This window comes from Amblyraja radiata, chromosome 5 (assembly GCF_010909765.2).
Source record: "Amblyraja radiata isolate CabotCenter1 chromosome 5, sAmbRad1.1.pri, whole genome shotgun sequence".
NCBI lineage: Eukaryota > Metazoa > Chordata > Chondrichthyes > Rajiformes > Rajidae > Amblyraja > Amblyraja radiata.
Window position 1 is genome coordinate 77,829,977 of NC_045960.1, and position 23,879 is coordinate 77,853,855.

General features: G+C 40.3%; 1 protein-coding gene across 1 annotated transcript in view; it reads left to right on the plus strand.

Moving 5' to 3' along the window:
* The window catches only part of nbas (NBAS subunit of NRZ tethering complex), a 267,026-nt gene that overhangs the window by 20,752 nt on the left and 222,395 nt on the right, over window positions 1-23,879 (plus strand). The window contains exons 11-14 of the mRNA XM_033021570.1: window positions 1,293-1,355; window positions 12,334-12,462; window positions 15,789-15,852; window positions 18,433-18,626. Coding sequence (XP_032877461.1) covers window positions 1,293-1,355; window positions 12,334-12,462; window positions 15,789-15,852; window positions 18,433-18,626 — 450 coding nt within the window. The remainder of the gene's footprint in view (window positions 1-1,292; window positions 1,356-12,333; window positions 12,463-15,788; window positions 15,853-18,432; window positions 18,627-23,879) is intronic.

The following is a 23,879-nucleotide window of genomic DNA, read 5'->3' on the forward strand; positions in this document are numbered from 1 at the left end:
GCATAATCAGTTTTTGTTTGATTAATAATTGTATGTGAAACTAGTGTTTGAACTTCATATCAGAATTTAGAGAACATTGAAGTTAACTAATTGTGAATTTAATGGGCTATCTGTTGTAATTAAGACCTATTGAATATAATTGACTGTTCTTCAAAAAATGGTTTTGAAATTATGTAGTACCTAATCTGTCCCAAGAATTTCAAATCCCATTTAAAATTTTTCTTTGCACTTGAAAGTAATCAGTATTATTACAGACTATTATTTACTACAGTAAACAGTATTACTAATACAGCAAAGCCATCATTCCTCACCAACTTCCATGGTTTTCATATATGCAGTAAGATATAGGACATTGTTCAGTTTAACTTGCTCCTCTGTAATATTCACTTTAGTTAGAGTGATAAAGCATGGAAACGGGTCTTTCTGCCCACTGAGTCCATGCTGACCATTATTTGCACTAATCCTACGTTAATCCCATTTTATTCTCCCGCCATTTTAATCAAATCCCTCCACCCCCAGATTCTACCACTTGTCTATACATGAGGGACTATTTATAGTGAAGAATTAACCAACCAGCCCACACATCTTTGGGATGTGGGAGGAAACCGGAGCATCCATAGAAAAAGCCGTAGAGTAGGCAGACAATCTGAAAACTCTAGTCAGACGGGGCCCATTGTCGGGATTGACTCCAGGTTTCTGGAGCTGTTAGTCAGCAGCTCTACCAGCTGCTCCACTGTGCTGCCGCCCAGTACTAAAAAGGTACCTTGCTGGGGATCCACTGTTCATAAAAAGGCAGTATTGTGAAGGTCAAATAAGTGCTTCATAACTATACCAATTAAGTCATCTAGGTAATAAAAATAGAAATATGACGCTAATCTGGCCATCCTCTCAGTAATAACTTCTGGATGAAAACATTTCCATATCAGACCCCTTCAGTTCATAGAAATGTTTAGCATCATGAGGGGAGTTGCATGTATTAGTGCATTTATTTTCCCCTCGGGCCTGGCCTAGGATTATTCAGTGTAAATGAAACATAAGTGTAGGACATGTATAACATGAGCTTCCTCGCCTCGCGTGCCTCCATGCATGGATGTAGACAAACACATTATTACAAACACTGTTACCAGAGCAAACTCAATGGGCGGAATGGCCTAATTCTGCTCCTGCATGTTATGATCATATGATTACGCTTAAATCAACTATTGCAGAAATAAAAATGTTCTCAAAATGTCTATATCATAAAAATCATATTTATACTTTCAACTAACATGCATCTTGTGCTTTGCTGGCAGTGTCAAAGATCTTTATTACGGATGCTTAATGTTCGACCCTTCTGGCGACGGCAACCAAAGCTGGTAAGATTGTATGGAAAATGTGGTTGTTTAGGCTGCTGGGTCAAGGGAACTTCAGTTGTTTTTGGTTTTCAATTAGAAAAAATTACAAAACAATGAATGCTATTTTACTAGACCATTAGATCATTCTATTATTACATAAAAATCTGTGATAATATAAAGGTAAATGCCTTCTCTTGCACAATTCTCTTTTTATTCCTCCCCCTACTCTTTCCCCGGCATCGGGCTATCTCCTTTTTTCTTTTACACTCCAACCATCTTCTTCATTTCTTTTCTCTATTGATCTATAAAAGCTGTGTATGTCTGTGCACGCACACGCATACATTCATTTCATTCTATTGAACCTCTCTCCTCTTTGTTTTTTTTTTTTTTTTTTAATTTATTTATTAGAAGTAGACATATTATACAATGTAATTACATATTATAGTAGAAAAAAAACTTTTCATATACATCAGTCATACATTATTAAAATTTTCCATTATCAATTACTTCTGCTTCTAGTATTTTTATTTTTTATAGAAAGCGAGAAAAAGAGAGGGTAGAAAGTTACAAATAAAAGAGGAAGCAAAAAAAAAAAACAAAAAAAAAAACACAACAGAAAAACAAGGAAGGTGGAATGGGTTACCTGTGATACATCAATGGAGATAGGTTCGTAGGTTATAAAGTATAGAGTATAGTTTTTCATCTGTTCCTGAGTTCAAGTTTCAGCTGGGTCCTCGAGCTGTGCCAGTCTATCCCTTCAGATAGTTAATGAATGGAGCCCAAATTTTATGGAAAAGATCTTGTTTGTCCATTAAGACAAGTATAAAAATGGCCCACCTGCAGTCCGTCTGTTTTTTTCTTTCGTTTTGTTCATTGTCATGTTTTAGTTAATTTTGTTTTATTAAGTTGTGTATGTGTGTGGGTGGGGTGGGAGAAACATGTTTTGGTCTCTTCCTTCGGGGGATGCGACTTTTTCTTCGGTCGTATTCCCCGTCTCCGTCTGCGCCGAGGCCTAATGGCGGAGCTGGCGACATCGGAGCTGTAGCAGCAGCAGCGGCGGCAGCGGAGACCTGACTCGGCCCCGAAACTGTGGCGGCGGCGGCGGCAGCAGCGGAGACCGGACTCGGCCCCGAAACTGTGGCGGCGGCGGCGGCAGCAGCGGAGACCGGACTCGTCACCGAAGCTGTAGCAGCGGCGGCGGCAGCAGCGGAGACCTGACTCGGCCCCGAAACTGTGGCGGCGGCAGCAGCGGCAGCGGAGACCCGGCTCGGCCCTGGGGCTGTAGCAGCAACAGCAGCGGCAGCGGAGACCCGGCTCAGCCCTGGAGCTGTAGCAGCAACAGCAGCAGCAGCGGAGACCTGACTCGGCCCCGAGGCTGTGGCGGCGGCAGCAGCAGCAGCGGAGACCCGGCTCGGCACAGAAGCTGCGGTGGCGGCAGCAGCAGCAGCGGAGACCTGACTCGGCCCCGAAGCTCTAGCGGCAGCAGCAGCAGCAGCGGAGACCCGGCTCGGCACAGAAGCTGCGGTGGCGGCAGCAGCAGCAGCAGCGGCGGAGACCCGACTCGGCCCTGGAGTTGCGGCGGAGGCAGCAACCACCCGCGGAGTTTGAACCGTCGCCTCGGCGCAGAGGGAGAACAAAGAGGGAAGAGACAGAGACTTTAAGATTTTGCCTTCCACCACAGTGAGGAGGTGTTTGGTGAACTCACTGTGGTGGATGTTAAATTTGTGTTGATTGTGTGTTTTTGCCATTTTTAAAAATTATATGTATGACTGCAGGGAAACAAAATTTCGTTCAGACCGAAAGGTCTGAATGACAATAAAACGAATCTAATCTAATCTAATCTAATCTAATTCTTTCTAAGTATAGGGTCTCCGACATTTCCGTAATCCACATTTTGATTGTGGGGGTTGTAGGGCCTTTCCAAAATTTTAATATTAATTTTTTTCCGGTTATTATACTGTAATTGAGGAAGTTTCTTTGGTTTGTTGTGAGTGTTAAGCTTTGTTCTGATATTCCAAGTATTATTAATTTTGTGTCTGGGTCCAATTTTGTATTAATAACTTTTGAAGTTATTTCAAAAATATCTGTCCAGAAATGTTTAAGTTTTATACAGTTTGCAAAAGTATGTGTTAAATTAGCCTCTAAATGTAGACATTTATCACAAATAGGAGAGATTTGTGGGAAAATTCTATTTAGTTTTATTTTAGAGAAGTGTAGTCTATGTAAGACCTTGAATTGTATTAAAATATGTCTGGCATTTAATGAACATTGATGTATTTGTTGTAAACTTTCGTCCCACATATCTTTCGTGATAGGATGACCTATTTCAATTTCCCATTTGTATCTATGTAGTTCGGTCGGTGGTACCTCGTTATTTAGTAGGGTGTTATAAATATAAGCTATTAGTTTTTCAGTATTAGGATGCTTGTTCAGACACTCATCAAGAATTTCTGATTCCCTATTCTTGTAAACTTGTGTATTAGATTTAACATAATCTCTAATTTGTAGATATCTGAAAAAATTATTTGAGTGCAGTCCATAATTCAGTTGTAACTCTTGAAATGAGAGAAAAGTACCTTTCCCATAAAGATGTCCTATATTTTTGATTCCATGATTTTTCCATTGTGTGAAACCTTTGTCCATAAAGGATGATTTGAACAAAGGATTATTTACAATGGGAAGGCAGAGTGGTATATTATTCAATTTTAAATCTTTTTTTATTTGTTTCCAAATTCGTATTCCACTATGTATTATGGGGTTTTCTTTATAGGTTTTTTTGTGCTGTTTTGTGGGGGCAAATATGATCGGTCCAATTTCAAAAGGTAGACAGTCTTCCTTTTCCATCATTAGCCAATCTGGTTGTTGGTCCATTTCTTCCAGCCAAAAATTCATGTTTTTAATATGGACTGCCCAAAAATAAAATAAGAAATTTGGCAAAGCCAGACCTCCATTTATCTTTGATTTACATAAGTGTTTTTTACTTATTCTATGATTCTTATAATCCCAGACAAAACTTGTAACAATGGAGTCGACTTTTTTGAAAAAAGTTTTTGGGATATATATCGGAATTAATTGAAGTAGGTACAGTAGTTGCGGTAAAAAAATCATTTTTATAGCATTAATTCTCCCAAGCATTGAAATGGGGAGTGTTTTCCAGTATTGAATATTCTTATGTAGTTTATTCAGTAAGGGTGGGAAATTTAGTTTAAATAAAGAGGTATATGTCTTAGTTACCCAGATTCCTAAGTATTTAAATTTATCTTTAACTATTTTAAAAGGGGATTGTTGTATTGTATGTAAATTAAATTTTGTTATTGGCATGATTTCGCTTTTATTCCAATTGATTCTATATCCCGAAAACTGACCAAATTGAGTTATTAGATTTAATAGGTTTGGAATACTAGTTTCTAATTTTGTAATATATATTAGTATATCATCTGCATATAAGGAGATTTTATTCCTTGTGTCTCTAGTATTGTATCCAAATATTCCTGGATGGTTTCTAACGCTTTCTGCTAGGGGTTCAATTGCAAGAGCAAATAATAGTGGGGATAGTGAACATCCTTGTCTACAGCCTCTAGAGAGATTAAATTTAGTTGATAACATTTTGTTTGTTAATATTCTAGCTGTTGGGTTAGAATATAACAATTTAACCCATGTACAGTACTTCTCTCCTAGTTGAAATTTTTCCATCACCGAAAATAAATATGGCCATTCTACCTGGTCAAATGCTTTTTCAGCATCTAACGAGATAATTGCTAGCTCTGCGTTGGGGATTCTATTGGAGTATATAATATTAAATAATCTTCTCAGATTAAAAAATGAATACCGTTTGGGGATAAACCCTGTTTGGTCAGGATGTATTAATTTACTGATCACTAAGCTCAATCTATTAGATAGAATCTTAGTTAATATTTTCTGATCAGTATTTAAGAGGGCTATAGCTCTGTATGAACCTGGGTCTTCAAGATCCTTGTCCGTTTTTGGTATAAGTATGATTGTTGATTCATTTAGAGTTTCTGGGAGTTTCTGTTGAGTATAAGCATATTTGTACATTGTCTGTAGGCGTGGGGAAAGCAAGTCATAAAATTTTTTATAAAATTCCGAATTTAGTCCATCGGGTCCTGCCGACTTTCCATTTTTTAAGGACTTTATTGATTCTTCAATGTCTTTTATCGTAATTTCAGCCCCTAGCAATTCTCTCTCTTTCTGATCTAGACCCGTAAACTTACAATTCTGTAAAAATGTTTCCATTCCCGTTGATTGTTCTGTTATTTTAGATGAATACAATTTTTGATAGTATTGTAGAAATCTATCATTAATATCTTTAGGCAATGTTAATGTTTCTCCCTTATCTGTTCTAATTTTGTATATTGTTTTTTCCCCGTCCAATTTGCGAAGTTGACGCGCTAATAGTTTTTGTGGTTTGTCACCAAATTCAAAATTTAATTGTTTTGTATGTTGATAAAGTTTTATAACTTGGTCTGAATAAATCTTGTTTAATTTATATTTCAATACTGCAATTTTATTGTGTTTTATCGTGGATGGTGCTGCTGCATTTTCTGTGTCTAATTGCTTTATTTCCATTTCCAGTTTCTTTTGTTTGGCCCTATTCTCTTTATTAAAAAATGATTGGGAAGAAATTAATGCTCCTCGTACAAATGCTTTAAATGTTTCCCAAAGAAGCGAGGCAGAGATTTCAGGGCTATCGTTAGCCTCAAAAAACATTTTAATCTGTTTTACTAGATATTCATTACATGACTTATCTTTTAAGATTTGGGGATTAAATCTCCATTGTGACTGTGTCTCTGCCATTCCGTTTACTTTGATCATAAATGTTATGGGGCATGGTCTGAGATTATGATGTTGTGATATTGTGAGTTATAGGTGAATGGGATAAGTTTTGAATCTACCAAAAATAGTCTATCCTTGAGTAAGTTTTATGTACTGGTGAGTAAAATGAATATTCTCGGCCCGATGGATTTTCAATTCTCCAGACGTCCTTAATATTAGGGGTATTAATGTATGAATTTAAAAATTCACTTGATCGAGATTTTAGTTTTCTTTGAGTTGATGATCTGTCCAAACAAGCATCCAATGTACAATTTAAATCTCCACCAATTATTAAGTTTTGTTGTGTACCTTCCGGGATATTGTTAAGAATTCTCTTAAAAAACAGAGGGCTATCAAAATTTGGTCCATACACATTGAGGAGAGTCACCTTTTTTAAGTATAACTCCCCTATTATTATAATATATCTGCCTTCAATGTCTTCTATCGTTGATATATGTTTAAAGGGTATACCTTTACGAATTAATATTGCCACACCTCTTGATTTATGTGAGAATGAAGAATGGTACGCTTTAGCAATCCATTTTGCTTTCAGTCTATGTTGTGCTTCCTTTTTAAGATGTGTCTCCTGGAGAAATATTATATCTGTTTTCAATGATTTTAAATGTGCTAACACTTTGCCTCTCTTGATAGGTTCATTAATTCCCTTAACATTCCAACTACAGAATTTAATTCCCTCACCCCCAATTTTTATATTCATGTCTTGCATCTTGTGATTAAGTGGTAGAGCAGATGATTCAGCACACTCAGCCCTACCTTATACTTGAACTTCAGGTAGATGAATTTTAGGTCACGTCTGTTTTCCATCCGAACGTATCTCCTTAAATAAAATATGCAATTCCATTCCATATACAAAATATAATGTGATATAAGATAAAAAAGGTGATAGCTAATAGGGTTAGTAAAGTGTGGAAAGTAAGAAAGAAAAGCAACTACAACTACAATTAGTGCAGTTAGTGATAGCCACCCTAATGTGGCTAAGCATCTATGGACTTCCGTAGCTTTTGGTTTATAAAAATACTAGCTCCGTGCTTTCCTTAAAAGGAAAGTTTCCAATTCGATGCATACAATTTGTGGGGGGGAAAGAAATATTGATTATATTCCATTAATGGTATAATTAATAGTCTCAAATTGAGATATTAGTTTTGTATAATCTAAACATTTATCAAAGAATAATCAAAAACGAAAACATCAGGGCAAGGGCCATCAGACATTTCTCATTATAAAATACCTGAATCATACTTTACTTATATTTCATACTTTTAATTAATTCTTAAATAATCTAAATAATCTTGTTATCATTAGTTAGTGTTAGTTAATATTCTTGATTATTAATAGTTGTTAGAGGTTAGAGGTTAGTACTAGAATGTTAGTTTTATATATATCCGTTGTAGGAAATATACCCAATTCTTATTGCGAATTTTAGGCAACTCTTAAATATAATAGTTTAAAGTTTAGAGTTCCATATCTTCTCTGCGAGATAGGTGTTAAGAGTTGAATATTTTTCAATCTTCGATCTTGTCCTCGACGTTCTTGGCAAATTCAAATGCTTCCGTGTGCTTGATGAAGAAGTATTCCTTCTTCTCGTAACTGACTCTCAGTGTTGCGGGGTATAACAGTCCATATCTCAGATTCTTTATGTTCTTCAGTATTCTTTTTGTTTCTGTGAACAACGCTCTTTTCTTAGCAACTTCCACGGGGTAATCTCTGAATACGCTAATCTTGTCTCCTTCATATACAAGATTTCTGCTTTTACCAATTTTCCTCATCATGTCATCCAATACATGGTCATATTGGACCTTTACTATCATTATTCTTGGTCGGTCGCCCACCTTTGGGCGACCCACTCTGTGCGCTCGGGCAAGTAATGGCGCCTGATCCAGGTTCAAAATTGTTTTCAGTACTTCTGCAGCAAATTCACGGGGGTCACGAGTCCCCTCTCTGCCTTCCTGGATGCCCACGATTCTTAAATTCTGACGCCTCTGTCGTCCCTCCAAGTCTGTACATTTTTCAGTTATTTGATACAATAACTTTGATAGGCGTTGGTTCTCAGTGATGAGTTTTTTTGTAGTTGCGGTGCTTGTCTCAGCAAGTTCCTCAAGTTCTTTTACAATCTTGTAGTGTTGGTCTAATGTCAGGAGAATAGGTTCAAGTTTAGAGTCAAATCTGGATTCCATCTTATTCAGTTTTTCATTTACTTCTTCAACATTTTGGGTCATATCTCTTTCCATATCTAATTTCCAGTCTTCAAGGACTTCGTGTACCATCTCTGTAACTTCTTCTTTAATTTGGTCTTTCATTTCTTTTTTAAAAGATGCTAGATCCTCTTTAAAGTCCTGTCTAAGATTTTTAAGTTCCTCCTTAAGGAACGTTTTTAATTCTTCCATCTCAGTCTTTTTCTTCTTCTTTGAGATGTCTTCTCGGGATGCTGTTAAACCTGAGGCCGAGGCTTCAGTTGGGCCTACCTCTTTAGTCTTGCCGTTTTTTGCCTTGTGGGGGGGAGTATGTTGAGTCGACATACTGCCGGTGTCGCGCGCCTGATGACGTCACGGGCTTAGTTCAAAACAATCGGTCCCGGGTTCTGCAGGTAGGAGCTGTCTTTTCCTCCCGTTTTTTCGGATTTTTCACGGAGCTAGCTGGCGCGAGTCTCTCCTACTCCATAGCGCCACCGGAAGTCCTCTCCTCTTTGTTTTAACCCCTCTGTTGCCCTTATTTCCTTGCTACACCATGTTTTTTTAGTCTGCTAGATTTGTTAGCAAACTAATTGACACCTGTCAATTATTGCCCTATACTCGTCACAAACAACAGCCGACTCAGCGAAGATGAAGAGCTCTCTTGATAAGTGTAACCTCCCATCCCTCAGTGAGATGGAACGGGAGGAACTAGGTGCAGAGATAACAATAAAGGACATTTCAGAGACCATTAAATCACTGAAAATTTGAAAAACTCCCGGCCCTGACGAGCTCAATAACAATTTTTATAAAAATTGTAATTATATAATTTCCCCACGCTTACGAGGCCTCTACACTCAAGCATTCAAGGAACAGACCTTACCGCAGACTCTTGCAGAATAAATTATTACGTTCATTGCTAAAAAAGATAAAAAATCTTGAAGAGCCGGGATCCTATAGAGCAATGCCCTCTTAAATACTGACCAGAAGATTCTAGCTAAGACTGGCTCGTAGACTTAGCCTAGTCATTGGCAAATTAGTACACCCGGACCAAACCCGGTTCATACCTAAACAACACTCATTTTATAATTTGAGACATCTGTTTAATATAATGTATTCGCAGAGAATACCAAACAAAGACCTAATAATCATTTCACTGGATGCCGAAAAGGCTTTCGATCAAGTGGAATGGTCTTATTTTTTCATAGTATTGGAAAAATTCCAATTGGGAGAAAACTTCACTTCATGGGTGAAACTTTTAGATACAAATCCGACAGCCAGAATACTAACAAACCAAATGCTTTCACCTAAATTTCATTTATTCTGGGGCAACAGACAAGGATGCGCTCTCACCCCGATGCTATTTGCATTAGCCATAGAACCAATTGCCGAGAGTATCAGGTCCCATCCAGGCATATATGGATACAATACTAAATATACTTCTAATAAAATGTCCCTATATGCAGATGAGGTACTCCTATACGCTACTAACTCCCAAATTAGTATTCCAAATTTATTAACTACTCTAGAAAAATTTGGTTCCTTTCTGGCTATAGAATCAATTGGAACAAAAGTGAAATTATGCCAATAAAAGATCAAGACGTCACCCAGCTCCAACAGTTTCCCTTTGGAATCATTACTGAAAATACCTCGGAGTTAACGTTACCTGAAAATATTCCCTTTTGTTTAAAACAAATTTCCCATCATTAATTACTAAACTCCATTTGTATATTCAATTTTGGAAAACACTGCCTATTTCTCCCGCAACTTCCATACTTATTCCAGTCATTACCGATATTTTCCCAAAAGTAAAAAAAAAAAATTGATTCTATTGTCACTAATTTCATCTGGGACTATAAAAGTCACTGAATACACAAAAGACATTTGTGCAAATCCAAAGAGAATGGAGGACTAGCCTTACCTAACTTCCTCTTTTACTATTGGGCAACCAATATTTAAACTATAATTTTCTGGCTGGATGATTCATACCAACAGGCAAACTGGCTAAAAATGGAAAGGGAAGATTGCTTGCCATTCTGTATAGGCTCAATTGTCCTGTCTCCAATTTCTCTGAATAAGTCAACGTATGAGCATAACCCGATAATACACAGTACTATCCGTATCTGGAAACAGTTGAAACTCAGTCTCAAACTGAGAAACATGTCTCCTTCTCCCCTTTGCAAATAATCCCTCTTTCAAACCTTCTACCCTAGATGTGGTTTTTGTTCAATGGAAGAATCAGGGAATCAATACTGTGGGAGACCTTTATCAGAAGGGGACTCTTTCCTCCTTTCAAGAATTGCAGGAGAAATATGAGCTGAACACTAATAACTTTTTCAGATACCTCCAAGTTAGGGATTACGTGAGAACATATATACAATACTGCTCCTCTGTAGGTCCAGACATACTCGATGAATGTTTGAATAGACACGCAGATACAGAGAAATTGATATCCCACATTTACAATGCCCACCAAGACATTGACACTCCATCATCTGAGATTTATAGGCGTTCATGGGAGGATGAGATGGGTTAACACATCTCTAAGGATATATGGGACGAAAGCCGACAATACATACATCATTGCTCTTTAAATGCCAGACACTGCCTGATACAGTTTAAAATACTGCACAGGCTATATTACTCAAAGACCAAATTGTGCAAGATTTTCCCCAGTGTTTCCCCCCCTTTGTGACAAATGTCATTCTCCAGAAGCCACCTTAACCCATACTTTGGTATTATGTACACAAATAGAAAATTCTTGGACGGAGGTCTTTAATGTTACCTCTAAAACACTGAAAATTCCACTGGAATCAGACCCAAAACTGATAATACTGGGAATATCAGAGGCATGTGTCAAACTAAAGGTATTTCAAAGACGCCTTCTTGATTACAGTCTAATATCAGCAAAAAAATGTATACTTAAACTTTGGAAAAGACAATAGTTCCCTCAGTGAAGATGTGGATTACAGAAATGACACTACATCTAGAAAAAAATAGATTTGTCTTGACTGACAAACCAGATCAATTTTTAAAAATATGGTTTCCTTTTATTGAATTTCTTGAACAATACAATGGTTGAACACAAACTCAAAACTGATTGTAAGGGTGAGCGGGCGCATGGGTGGGTCGACGGACATATCCGGGAGACCTAAGTGAGAGCTTCATCTATAATGGAAGAGGGGAACGCCCGTTCCCTAAAGAATGAGGACATCTCCGATGACCTGGTATGGAACACCTCATCCTGGGCACAGTTGAGGTGTAGAGGGAGAAATTGGGAGTAGGGGATAGAGTCTTTACAGGAAGCAGGGTGGGAAGAAGTGTAGTCTAGATAGCTATGGGTGTCAGTGGATTTGGACCAGATCTCTGTCTCCTGAGATGGAGACAGTGAGATCTAGTCAGCCGATAGTCTGTCTTTTACAAAGGGCAGGGACTACACTTCATTCACTGTTGACCACAAACATTGGACAACATTACCATTTTTGTACAGTTTCAGTCGTATATTCACGGATTAATGACAATTTATTTTATGTTTAGTAGTGTGATTGGTCTTTAAGGATCAGATGATTATAGCTTAAGTAATAGAACATTCTGTAATATTATTTACCTTTAAGTATCAAGGCAGATGTTGACAAACTGCCTGGTTGTTTTTTCCATTCAATTTAAATGTTGATAAAGCTTTGTTTTATTCTATTTGCAGCTTGCTAATCGTGACTATAAAGCTTTGCAGGTCGTCTTGTTGACCACAATTAAATCATATATAACTTCAAATTTTTTTCAAACCAACTTACTGACTGCTCGTGTTGTCATCAGAATTTAATTCTGGGTTGCTTTTATATTTAACAATTTAGTAAAACTAACAGTAATATTGAGGACATGCTAATACAAAGCAAAAGGTAAATGTACTTCTACAGAAAGTCTTTGGATTGATGTGGGGTAGAGTAATGACATTTTGCCTCTTGGATCCTATTTTGCAGGATGGTGTTTTCAAAATGAGTTTATCTCCTGACGGAACGCTCCTGGCAGCCATCCATCTCTCTGGTCAACTGAGTTCATGGGAAATACCTTCTTTGAGGCATCAAAAAGAATGGAGACAGGAATTGCAGGTTATTTATTTTTAATATGGATGAAAAAGACATGTACTTCCATAATGTATTGCTTTTAACCAAAAGGAGAAAGAAATTTGGACTTTTGTGTCTGAAAAGATATTTAAGTTAAGAAATTTAGAATTCTCTTTTGTATGTATTTGAAGCTGTGTTTCAAAAGAGCTTTGTTTTCAGGCAATTGAAATATTGGTTATTTTCATTCTGCTAAGTTAAATTGTGGAGAAGAATGTTTGAAGCAGACAGGGTAACACATGCTCATATTTCTTCACAACAGAGAAGGAGATCACATCTGTGCTTGGTATCCCATTCCACTCCCAATTTTCTCCACAACTTTCTCGCTTCTTCCAAATGTTACCGCTTACCGATCAGCCCACAGGTCTGGGATTTGGGAAGAGCACTTGGATGAAGTCCACATGGTCATGCAATGCATATGGATACTCCATGTGCATCAAAGCTTGGGTTTGAACCTGTTGCTGAAGTTGTCAGGCAGCATCTTCAATAAACTGAGCCATGGTGCTGGGTTTTGAAATTTGCAATCTTTCATTGTGACACTAATGTAGTTACAATTACTTGATTGTAATTGAAGTCTAAGCTCTCAAAATTGTCCTTGCTGTAGTTTACATCATGTTGTTATATTACTGTCTCAAGCCTCAACAATTATCTCGTGAAAAGAATGCATGCAGAGGTATGCAGAACCTCTTACAGGAAGTTTAAAGTACTGATTTTTTTAAATTTACACCTCCATGCTTTTTGTATCCTAGCCAATGGGCTGGTAAGCATTCATAACTCGTATTACATTTTGTTCACACACTCGTTTTTAATTCATGAATTGGAGGTGAGTATAGACAATAGATGCAGGAGTAGGCCATTCGGCCCTTCGAGTCATATCAACCATTCAATGTGATCATGGCTGATCGTCCCCAATTAGTACCCCATTCCTGCTTTCTCCCCATATCCCCTGACTCCGCTATTTTTAAGAGCCCTATCTAGCTCCCTCTTGAAAGCATCCAGAGAACCTGTCTCCACCACCCTCTGATGCAGAGAATTCCACAGACTCACCACTCTCTGTGAGAAAAAGTGTTTCCTCGTCTCCGTTCTAAATGGCTTACTCCTTATTCTTAAACTGTACCCCTGGTTCTGGATTCCCCCAACATCGGGAACATGTTTCCTGCCTCTAGCGTGTCCAAGCCCTTAACAATCTTATATGTTTCAATGAGATCGCCTCTCATCCTTCTACACTCCAGAGTGTACAAGCCCAGCTGCTCCATTCTCTCAGCATATGACAGTCCCGCCATCCCGGGAATTAACCTTGTAAACCTACCCTGCACTCCCTCAATAGCAAGAATGTCCTTCTTTAAATTAGGGGACCAAAACTGCACACAATACTCCAGGTGTGGTCTCACTAGGGCTCTGTACAACTGCAAAAGGACCTCTTTGCTCCTATATTCGATTCCTCTTGTTATAAAGGCCAACATGCCATTCGCTTTCTTCACTGCCTGCTGTACCTGCATGCTTACTTTCATAGACTGATGTACAAGGACCCCCCAGATCCCATTGTACTTCCCCTTTTCCCAACTTGATTCCATTTAGATAGTGATCAGCCTTCCTGTTTTTGCTACCAATGTGGATAACCTCACATTTATCTGCATTAAACTTAATCTGCCATGCATCTGCCCACTCCCCCAACCTGTCCAAGTCACCCTGCATTCTCATAGCATCCTCCTCACAGTTCACACTGCCACCCAGCTTTGTGTCATCTGCAAATTTGCTAATGTTACTTTGAATCCCTTCATCCAAATCATTGATGTATATTGTAAATAGCTGCGGTCCCAGCACCGAGCCTTGCGGTACCCCACTAGTCACTGCCTGCCATTCTGAAAGGGACCCGTTGATCCCTACTTGTGGTACATATACCTAAAGCAGGCTTATCCTTGGTCTGATTCTGTTTAAGGTACTTAAACCGTTCCTTTATCTGCATACAAACTGTGTTGATTGCCCAGACAGTTGATCCCAATATCTTATCAAATGCATGAATTTCACAAACACACACATTTCTGAGCTAACTGAGCATGTTGTCCTTGGCAATTAACAATTGGTTATATTTTTTCCTTAAACCTTATCAATTAAACTGAATTGAACAAGTTACTTTTACATAGAAAACATCAGCTGGTGTATCTTTTCTGAATTCCTTTTGGCTTATTCATTGCCATCTGAATGTCACCATCATTGCGTTTGCTGAGCCTTGGCCGATATTGCTCAGAAGGCAATTGAATCTTGCCTCCCACCTAACATTGGCAGGTTTGGTACACAGTTCCATAATTCCTTGATGTCCCCACCTATTGGGTGGAACAAAGAAGTAACAGACCATTGCTGGACATGCCATTGTATGTCCATGCATAGAGGACTGCTGATGTACAGGGTTGAGGGAATGGATGAACTATGTATCAGGCTCTTGAGCTTTTCACCAGGGCTGGCTGATACAGATCCCAATTCATTTGAATGGGGTGCCGACAATGTGGTGCTTGGATAAGTGGTTTATTTTTGTTTAAAATACTTCAACGGCCTTTGATAACAGGACAGGTCAAAAGGGTAACAGACAATTTCAGGCTTGGGTCCAGGCACGACTGCACAAATCCTTTGGGATGGCTGCAGAACTCTGACCTCTGGGTTGATTAATCCGCTGAAGCTGTAAGTGCATCCGGCTTTGAAAAATCTGTGCAGTTTATGATGAAAACCCAGGTGCTGATGGTGCTGGAAATGTGTACCAAAAGCATTTGACACCAATGAAGACAGAAGATGATTAATATTCATTCTGATGAAGGGTTCTGACACACAATCTTGATCAAGAAATGTATACAACATCATTCCTTTGTCTGCTATTGGTGGTGAATTAGTTTTGTTCTGAGGTCTGGACAATTTATTCAAACTACATTTACTATTAATTTTCAGTGGAAAGACAATTTTTATGTTGTAAAACAGCCAAAATGTTGAGGTATATGAATATTATTTTGTTGGTGTTTGGGATTCTATTATTTCTGCAATATAACACCAACTGATGACGTACATTAGTTAATCAGCGCACACTTTACCTACGGTTGGGACATTTTAATTCGGACCACTTTATGGTAACTCAGAGAAATTTTAGTCAGTTTAAATATAATGCTACAAAATAATTTAAAAACTCTCTTTTCTCAGTCGAGAGCATCAGTCAAGATGGGGACAATTTCTATAACTGTTATAAGGGGACAGCAAAACTTCTCGTATACATTTTACTGATCCTGTTTTATATATTAATAAAATATTTTACTTTCAAATGTTTTTCCCAGGATGGTTTTGATGCCATTAATCCTGAGTGGTCAAAATCAGTGGAAAAGAGGAGGAAAATGAAAGGTAAGAGATATTTTGAAATGATGGGTGATTTCCTTTCACATTTTTGAGAATTTAGTTCTGTTTAACCATCGGATTTTGCAAGATTGAATGTATTATTCAATTTTTTAAAATCTTTTGTATTTCAATTCTATTTCATGAGCATGCAAACTTTTCATTTGAAACTCCTGTACTCTTTTATTTGGTTGATTTCAATAAAACAACCTTTAGGGTGCAGTTGGATTTAAATATACATTTTTAAAAAGCAGATGGCCGCAAATGGGTAACTTTAAAATAAAGAATTGCTAGCACATCTTGGCTAGTCCTACCTATATCTCTGGTCACAGGATACCTTGTCTACCTGGTATTTTTAAGATTAAACTTATTCTTCTATATATTTAATAATTTATTTAAACTCATCTTGTTTAATTATCTTGGAAAAAATTGGATTTTTATATAAACGGAAAGTGCTGGAGAAACTCAGCTGGTAAAGCAACATTTGCGCAGGATAATGGACAGACGACATTTGGGTTGTGACCCTTTGGACTGATGCCGCATGGGCACGAAAGCTGGTAAAGAGACACAAGGAGAATTTTACCTCAAATTAGAGAATTCAATGTTCATGCCGTTGGGTAGTAGGCTGTAAAAATGGTATTGAGACACTTCTTCCAATTTGTGTGTGGCCTCACTTCAGAAATGGACGAGGCAGAGGACAGAAAATGTTTATATGAATTGGAAGGGGAAAAAAAGGCGAGCAACTATGAATTCCAGCAGGTCTTTGTGAGGTGAGGACAAGCGTTGCCTGGTCTATGCTTGGTCTCACTGAGGAGGTAACATTGAGAGACCAAATGCAATAAATGAGGTTGGATGAAGTGTAAATAAACTTTTGTCTCACCTGGAAAGGCTGTTGTGGCCCCTGAATGGAGGTGACAGTGGTGGTGCAGTGACAGGTGCTGCATCTCTTGTGGTTGCAGAGGAAAGTACCCGAGGAAGGATGTGCGAACCAAATGATCACGTAGAGAAAGTTCTCCGCAGAAAGTTAGAGTGATATAACTGGTGGTGGATCATGTTGAAGATGGTAGAAATGTTGGAGAATAATGTTTTGGATGTAGAAGATGATGTTGTGAAAGCTGAGGATCAGGGTAATTCTACAATAATAATAATAATACACTTTATTGTCATTGTAAATACATATAACAAAATTTAAGCCGCATTGCCCAAGCGGAGCTCCAACGTAACAGATAAATAATAACGACAATGGAAACAACAAATATGGCAAGAAAAATGTGGTCAGAATGTGCAATATTTCACAGTAAAGTATTGTGGCAGTACAAAATATTGGCTATGGGGGCTGTGTGTTCAGTGCAGAGTTCAGAGTGGTGATGGCCTTGGGGTAGAAACTGTCTTTTAATCTTGTGGTGTGTAATTTGATGGACCTGTAACGCTTTCCTGAGGTCAGAATGGCAAACAAGTGATGGGCGGGATGAGATGAGTCCTTTAGTATGTGCGATGCCTTCCACAGGCTATGAGAGCTATCGATCTCGTCCAGGGCAGGCATGTGTGTGTTGGCGATCTTCTGGGCTGTATTGATGACTCTCTGCAGAGCCTTCTTGTCAGCCGCAGAACTGTTGCCATACCACACCAGGATAGCATGTGTCAGGACACTCTCTATGGAGCAACGGTAGAATGACACTAGCAGCTGTTGTGGCACGTTGACTTTCCTGAGTGAGCAAATTGAGAAGCTGATGGCAAGTGCTATGTCTCCAGCTGTGGGGCGGGGAAGGGGTGGGGGGTTGGGTGAAGCCAAGTGTAGAGTAGACAACCATCTTGACAAACATTTGCGCTCTGTCCACCAAGGCATGCTGGAGATCCCAGTGGCTAGTCGCTTCACTTCCTCTTCCCATTCCTGTACTGACCTTTCTGTTCCCTCCCTCCTCCTCTGTCAGAATGAGGCCACAGGCAAACTGTCAGAACAGCCTCTCGTAATTTGCTTGGGTAGCCTAGAAATCAATGGCATTATTATTGCATTCTAATGTCAGGTATCCACCCTCTTCTCGTCTGCCCCATTTCCCTCTCTGCCTCCTCCCACCCCAACCTTTCCATGTGCACACCTTTCTCCCACTTCCCTGTCACTCAATTCCTTCCTCAGCTCCATCTGCTCATCTCCCACTCCTCCCTACTCTGTCCCCTGATTTCCTTTTTGTCTCCCTTCTCCCCCTCCCCTAATCCCCTGTTCTCTTCCACCCATTATCTTTCCCTCTGGTTTCACATTTCACTTCTCTTTCTTATCTGGTTCCTCATCTATATCGTTTTGTCTCCACTGTTACTATCTTCACCCATCTGTGAATCATTCCTCCTCAGCTAAATCCACCGATCACTTGCTCGTTCTTGCCTAACCCATTCCCTAACCTTTTTTTTAAACTAACTTTCGCATCTCTATTCCAACAGGCTGAACAAGGGTCCCAACCTGAAACATCGCCTGTCCATTTCTCTCCACAGCTGCTGCCTGGCCTGTTGAGTTTCTCCAGCACTTTATGTTTTGCTTAAGATTCCAGCATCTGCAGACTCTTGTTTCTTGATTTCTTACATTATCTCATCTTTTAGATAGATCATCTTTTTATCCCCTCAACGATGTAAACTGGTGGTCGGATAATGGAGTCATTCTGTCTCGCTGTTCTGGTGCTCTAACTGTTTCCTCTGTGAAAACATTGAAAAACTTGCTTGGCCAGTCTTGTGAATGGTTTGAACCTTCACCTCAAGTCACTGCAGCACACGACGGGAGCTTCATGACTTTAGAGGTACTGATTATAACATTATATGGATTTGTATAACATTTTATGAATGTCTATCTTTAAATTTGCAAGCTCTGTTCGAAAAGTGTAATGATTCCCTCATTTGACTTTAAAGTTTTTATGTCTTCCATCGTATTTTAATAAATGTTTTATCACTGAATATTCTCAGTGGACATGATTACGTTTCCTCTCTAACTTACTGAAAACACATTTGCAGGACAGTTTCTATCATAATAAAGAAGCAGCACTTGTTATCCCTCAACTCCAACCTCTTTCCTCCTCAAAATCCTTGGTTGCATTGTCATCTTGTATATCACTGTCCAACTTCTCCAGATTTCTCCAGCAGGGTTTCTGCATCTGCAAGAAAACCAAGATTTTGACAACATCTTTAACATATCACACCCCTTCACTGTCAGTCATACAATGAGTTGACACTTGTAGATCAGGCCCGTACGAAGCTTTTCAAAAAGGGGGGTGGCATGACAGGATTACAAGAAATTTAATATGAAATAATGTGCGCATTGTGCACATCACGAGCGGGAAGTGTGAAGTCCCTCGATGCCGGGGTCCAGGGCCCGCTTAAGGGCCCTGGAAGTTCAGGGGGTTTAGATGCTCTCTGATGCATTATGAGCCTTATTTTGGAGCATTTTTGCATTAACAGGAATCTGAGAGGTAGTTTTTTCACACAAAGAGTCGTGGGTGTATGGAACAAACTGCCAGAGGAGGTAGTTAAGGCTGGGACTATCCTACTGTTTAAGAGACATTTGGACATGTACATGGATAGGACAGATTTAGATGGATATGGACCAAACGCGTGTGAATGGGACTAGTTTAGAGGGTGGAGAACTGTGGAATTCATTGCCACACTCAGCTGTGGTCAAATCAATGGACATTTTTCAGGAGGAGATTGATAGATTCTTGACTAATACGTGTGTCAGAGGTAATGGGGAGATGGCAGGAAAATGGGTTTGAGTGGGAAAGATAGATAGTCATAGAGTGAAACAGTGTGGAAACAGGCCCTTCGGCCCAGCATGTCCCATCGCCACTAGTCCCACCTGCCCACGTTTGATCCATATCCCTCTGAACCTGTCCTATCTGTATCTTAAATTTTGCGATAGTCCCTGCCTCAACTACCTACTCTGGCAGCTTGTTCCATACACCGACCACCCTTTGTGTGAAAAATATACCCCTCAGATTCCTATTAAATCTTTTCCCTTCACCTTAAATTTATGTTCTCTGCTCCTCGATTCACCTACTCTGGGCAAAAGACTCAACCATATCTATTCAAATCATGATTTTATACACCTCTATTAGATCATCCCTCATCCTCCTGTGCTCCATGAAATAGAGTCCCAGCCTACTCAACCTCTCCCTATAGCGCTGGCCCTCCAGTCCTGGCAACATCCACGTAAATCATCACTGTACCCTTTCCAGTTTGATGACACCTTTCCTATAACATGGTGCCCAGAACTGAATACAATACTCTGAATGCGGCCTCACCAACTTCTTATGCAACTGCAACATGACCTCCCAACTTCTATACTCGGCCTGACCCGCTGAGTTACTCCAGCCCTCTGTGAAACGTCACAGAACAAGGCAAGATTAGCACGTTTGCTGATGATACAGATGTGAGTGGTTTTGCAAATAGGGCAGATGGTTGTGAATTATTGCAACAGGATCTGGATCAATTAGCCAGGTGGGCAGAGGAACATCCACGTTCATGGTTGATGGTTGAACGGTTGATGGTTGCATGGTTCCTTGAAGGTCGAGTCGCAGGTATATCAGGTGGTCAAAAAGTATTTTGTCACTTTGGCCTTCATCAGTCAGAGTATTGAGTATAGAAGTTGGGAGGTCATGTTGCAGTTGAATAAGACATTGGTGAGACCGCATTTAGAATATTGTGTTCAGTTCTTGGCACCATGTTATAGGAAAGACGTCAAACTGAAACGAGTACAGAGATCCCCATCCTGGATCAGTCCAATCAGGGTTGTGTCATCCGCGAACTTGAGAAGCTTGACAGAGGTGTCTGTGGAGGTGCAGTCATTGGTGTGGCTAGAGAGTAGAGGAGAGGGGAGAGTACGCATCTTGCGGTGCTCCTATGCTGAGCGTTTGCAGGTCCAAGATATGCTTTCCCGTCTCACATGCTGCTTCCTGTTTGTCAGAAAGCTGGTGATCCACCGACAGAGGGGTTCAGGCACAGTCAACTCAGAAAGTTTGGAGCGTAGTAGCTATAGCACAATGGTGTTCAATGCAGAGCTAAAATCAACAAACAAAATCCTCGCATAGGTCCCCTGGTGGTCTAGATGCTGGAGGACTCAGAACTGCTGTAGCTTTGGGAGCAGCAGCAACAACAGCAGCAGCATCGGGAGATTAGCAAGAGATACGACTGATTGGCTCTAGCCCAAGTGGGAGGAGAGAAGTGAAAACAGTTGAAAACTGAGGAATTTGGTTTGTAAATTGGTAAATCAGGCAATTTATCAGTCAATTTAAGTAAGACTGCTCTTAGGGAGCGGCAGTGAATGAGCGGCCTTGTGAGGGAAGTGCCCTGTGAGAAAAGTGTGAGTCTTTGGCTCGAGAGTCTTCGGAGAGGAGGCTGAGGAGAGGAGACTACGCAAAACACTGCAGAGGGAGAGACGAAAGAAGGAGATGTCAGGCAAGCTGATTCAGTGTGATGCTTGCAGTATGTGGGAGGTCAAGGACACCGCTGGTGCCTCTGGCTGCTACAAATGCGAAAAGTGCATCCAGGTAGAGCTCCTGAAGGGCCGTGTTGGGGAACTGGAGAAGCAAGTGGATGACCTCCGGTTCGTCCGAGAAACGGAGTCGTTCCTCGACAGTACGATTGTTACACCTAAGGTACTGGAAGAGAGAAGGTGGGAGACAGTGAGAACGGGAGGGAAGCATGGAATGCCAACGTCCCCGGGTGTTGTACCTCTTGTGAACAGGTTCACCCACTTAGAAGCTGTCGGGACAGAAGAGGTGTTTACACTGGGCGGCGGACTGGCTTGTGATGCGAATAGGGCTGTTGAGCCAAAACCAAAAAGGCCTAAGGCAGGCAACGCCATTGTAGTAGGAGACTCCATTGTGAGAGGTACGGACAGGGGTTTCTGCAGCAACAGACGGGATGCGAGGATGGTGTGCTGCCTTCCTGGTGCCAGGATCCAGGATGTCACGGACAGAGTGCAGAAAATCCTCAAGGGCGAAGGTGAACATCCGGAAGTGGTAGTGCATGTCGGCACAAACGATGTCGGAAAGAAGGGGATGAATATTCTGCAGCGTGACTTTAGAGAGCTCGGAAAAATGCTGAAAAGCAGGACCTCCAGGGTTGTTATCTCCGGTTTGCTTCCAGTTCCTCGTGCTGGCGAGAGCAGGAACAGGGAGATACGGGACCTGAACGTGTGGCTGAGGAACTGGTGCACGGGGCAGGGATTTAGATTCTTAGATCACTGGGATCTGTTTTGGGGTAAGGGGGAACTGTACAAAAGGGACGGATTGCATCTTAACAGGTGTGGGACCAGCATTCTGGCAGGCAGGTTTGCCACTGCTACACGGGAGGTTTTAAACTGAATAAGGGGGAGGGGTGTCGAATGGGCTAGTGGAGGATGGAGTTAAAGGGAAAGGGTTTCTTAAATGTGTGAGCGTAGAGACAGAGGGGTGTAAAATGAGGGTAGAAGCAATAGGTAGCAAGGTGAAAAGTAAAAGTGGCAGGCCGGAAAATCCAGGGCAAAAATCAAAAAGGGCCACTTTTCAACAAAATTGTATAAGGGGTAAGAGTGTTGTAAAAACAAGCCTGAAGGCTTTGTGTCTCAATGCAAGGAGCATTCGTAATAAGGTGGATGAGTTGAATGTGCAGATAGCTATTAATGACTATGATATAGTTGGGATCACGGAGACATGGCTCCAGGGTGACCAAGGCTGGGAGCTGAACATCCAGGGATATTCAGGAGGGATAGAGAGAAAGGAAAAGGAGGTGGGGTAGCTTTGCTGATTAGAGAGGAGATTAACGCAATGGAAAGGAAGGACATTAGTTTGCAGGATGTGGAATCGGTATGGGTAGAGCTGCGAAACACTAAGGGGCAGAAAACGCTGGTGGGTGTTGTGTACAGGCCACCTAACAGTAGTAGTGAAGTTGGAGATGGTATCAAACAGGAAATTAGAAATGCGTGCGACAAAGGCAAAACCGTTATAATGGGTGACTTCAATCTACATATAGATTGGGTGAATCAAATTGGCAGGGGTGCTGAGGAAGAGGATTTTTTGGAATGTATGCGGGATAGTTATCTAAATCAACATGTAGAGGAACCAACGAGAGAGCAGGCTATTTTAGACTGGGTATTGAGTAATGAGGAAGGGTTAGTTAGCAGTCTTGTTGTACGTGCCCCCTTGGGCAAGAGTGACCATAATATGGTTGAGTTCTTCATTAGGATGGAGAGTGACATTGTTAATTCAGAAACAATGGTTCTGAACTTAAAGAAAGGTAACTTTGAGGGTATGAGACGTGAATTGGCCAAGATTGACTGGCAATTAATTCTAAAAGGGTTGACGGTGGATATGCAATGGAAGACATTTAAAGACTGCATGGATGAACTACAAAAATTGTTCATCCCAGTTTGGCAAAAGAATAAATCAGGGAAGGTAGTGCATCCGTGGATAACAAGGGAAATCAGGGATAGTATCAAAGCGAAGGATGATGCGTACAAATTAGCCAGAAAAAGCAGCATACCGGAGGACTGGGAGAAATTCATAGACCAGCAGAGAAGGACAAAGGGCTTAATTAGGAAAGGAAAAATAGATTATGAAAGAAAACTGGCAGGGAACATAAAAACTGACTGCAAAAGTTTTTATAGATATGTGAAAAGAAAGAGATTAGTTAAAACAAATGTAGGTCCCTTGCAGTCAGAAACGTGTGAGTTGATCATGGGGAACAAGGATATGGCGGACCAATTGAATAACTACTTTGGTTCCGTCTTCACTAAGGAAGACATAAATACTCTGCCGGAAATATCAGCGGGTCAAAGAAGTTGGAGGAATTGAGTGAAATCCAGGTTAGCCGGGAAGTGGTGTTGGGTAAATTAAATGGATTAAAGGCCGATAAATCCCCAGGGCCAGATAGGCTGCATCCCAGAGTACTTAAGGAAGTAGCTCCAGAAATAGTGGATGCATTAGTAATAATCTTTCAAAACTCTTTAGATTCTGGAGTAGTTCCTGAGGATTGGCGGGTAGCAAACGTAACCCCACTTTTTAAGAAGGGAGGGAGAGAGA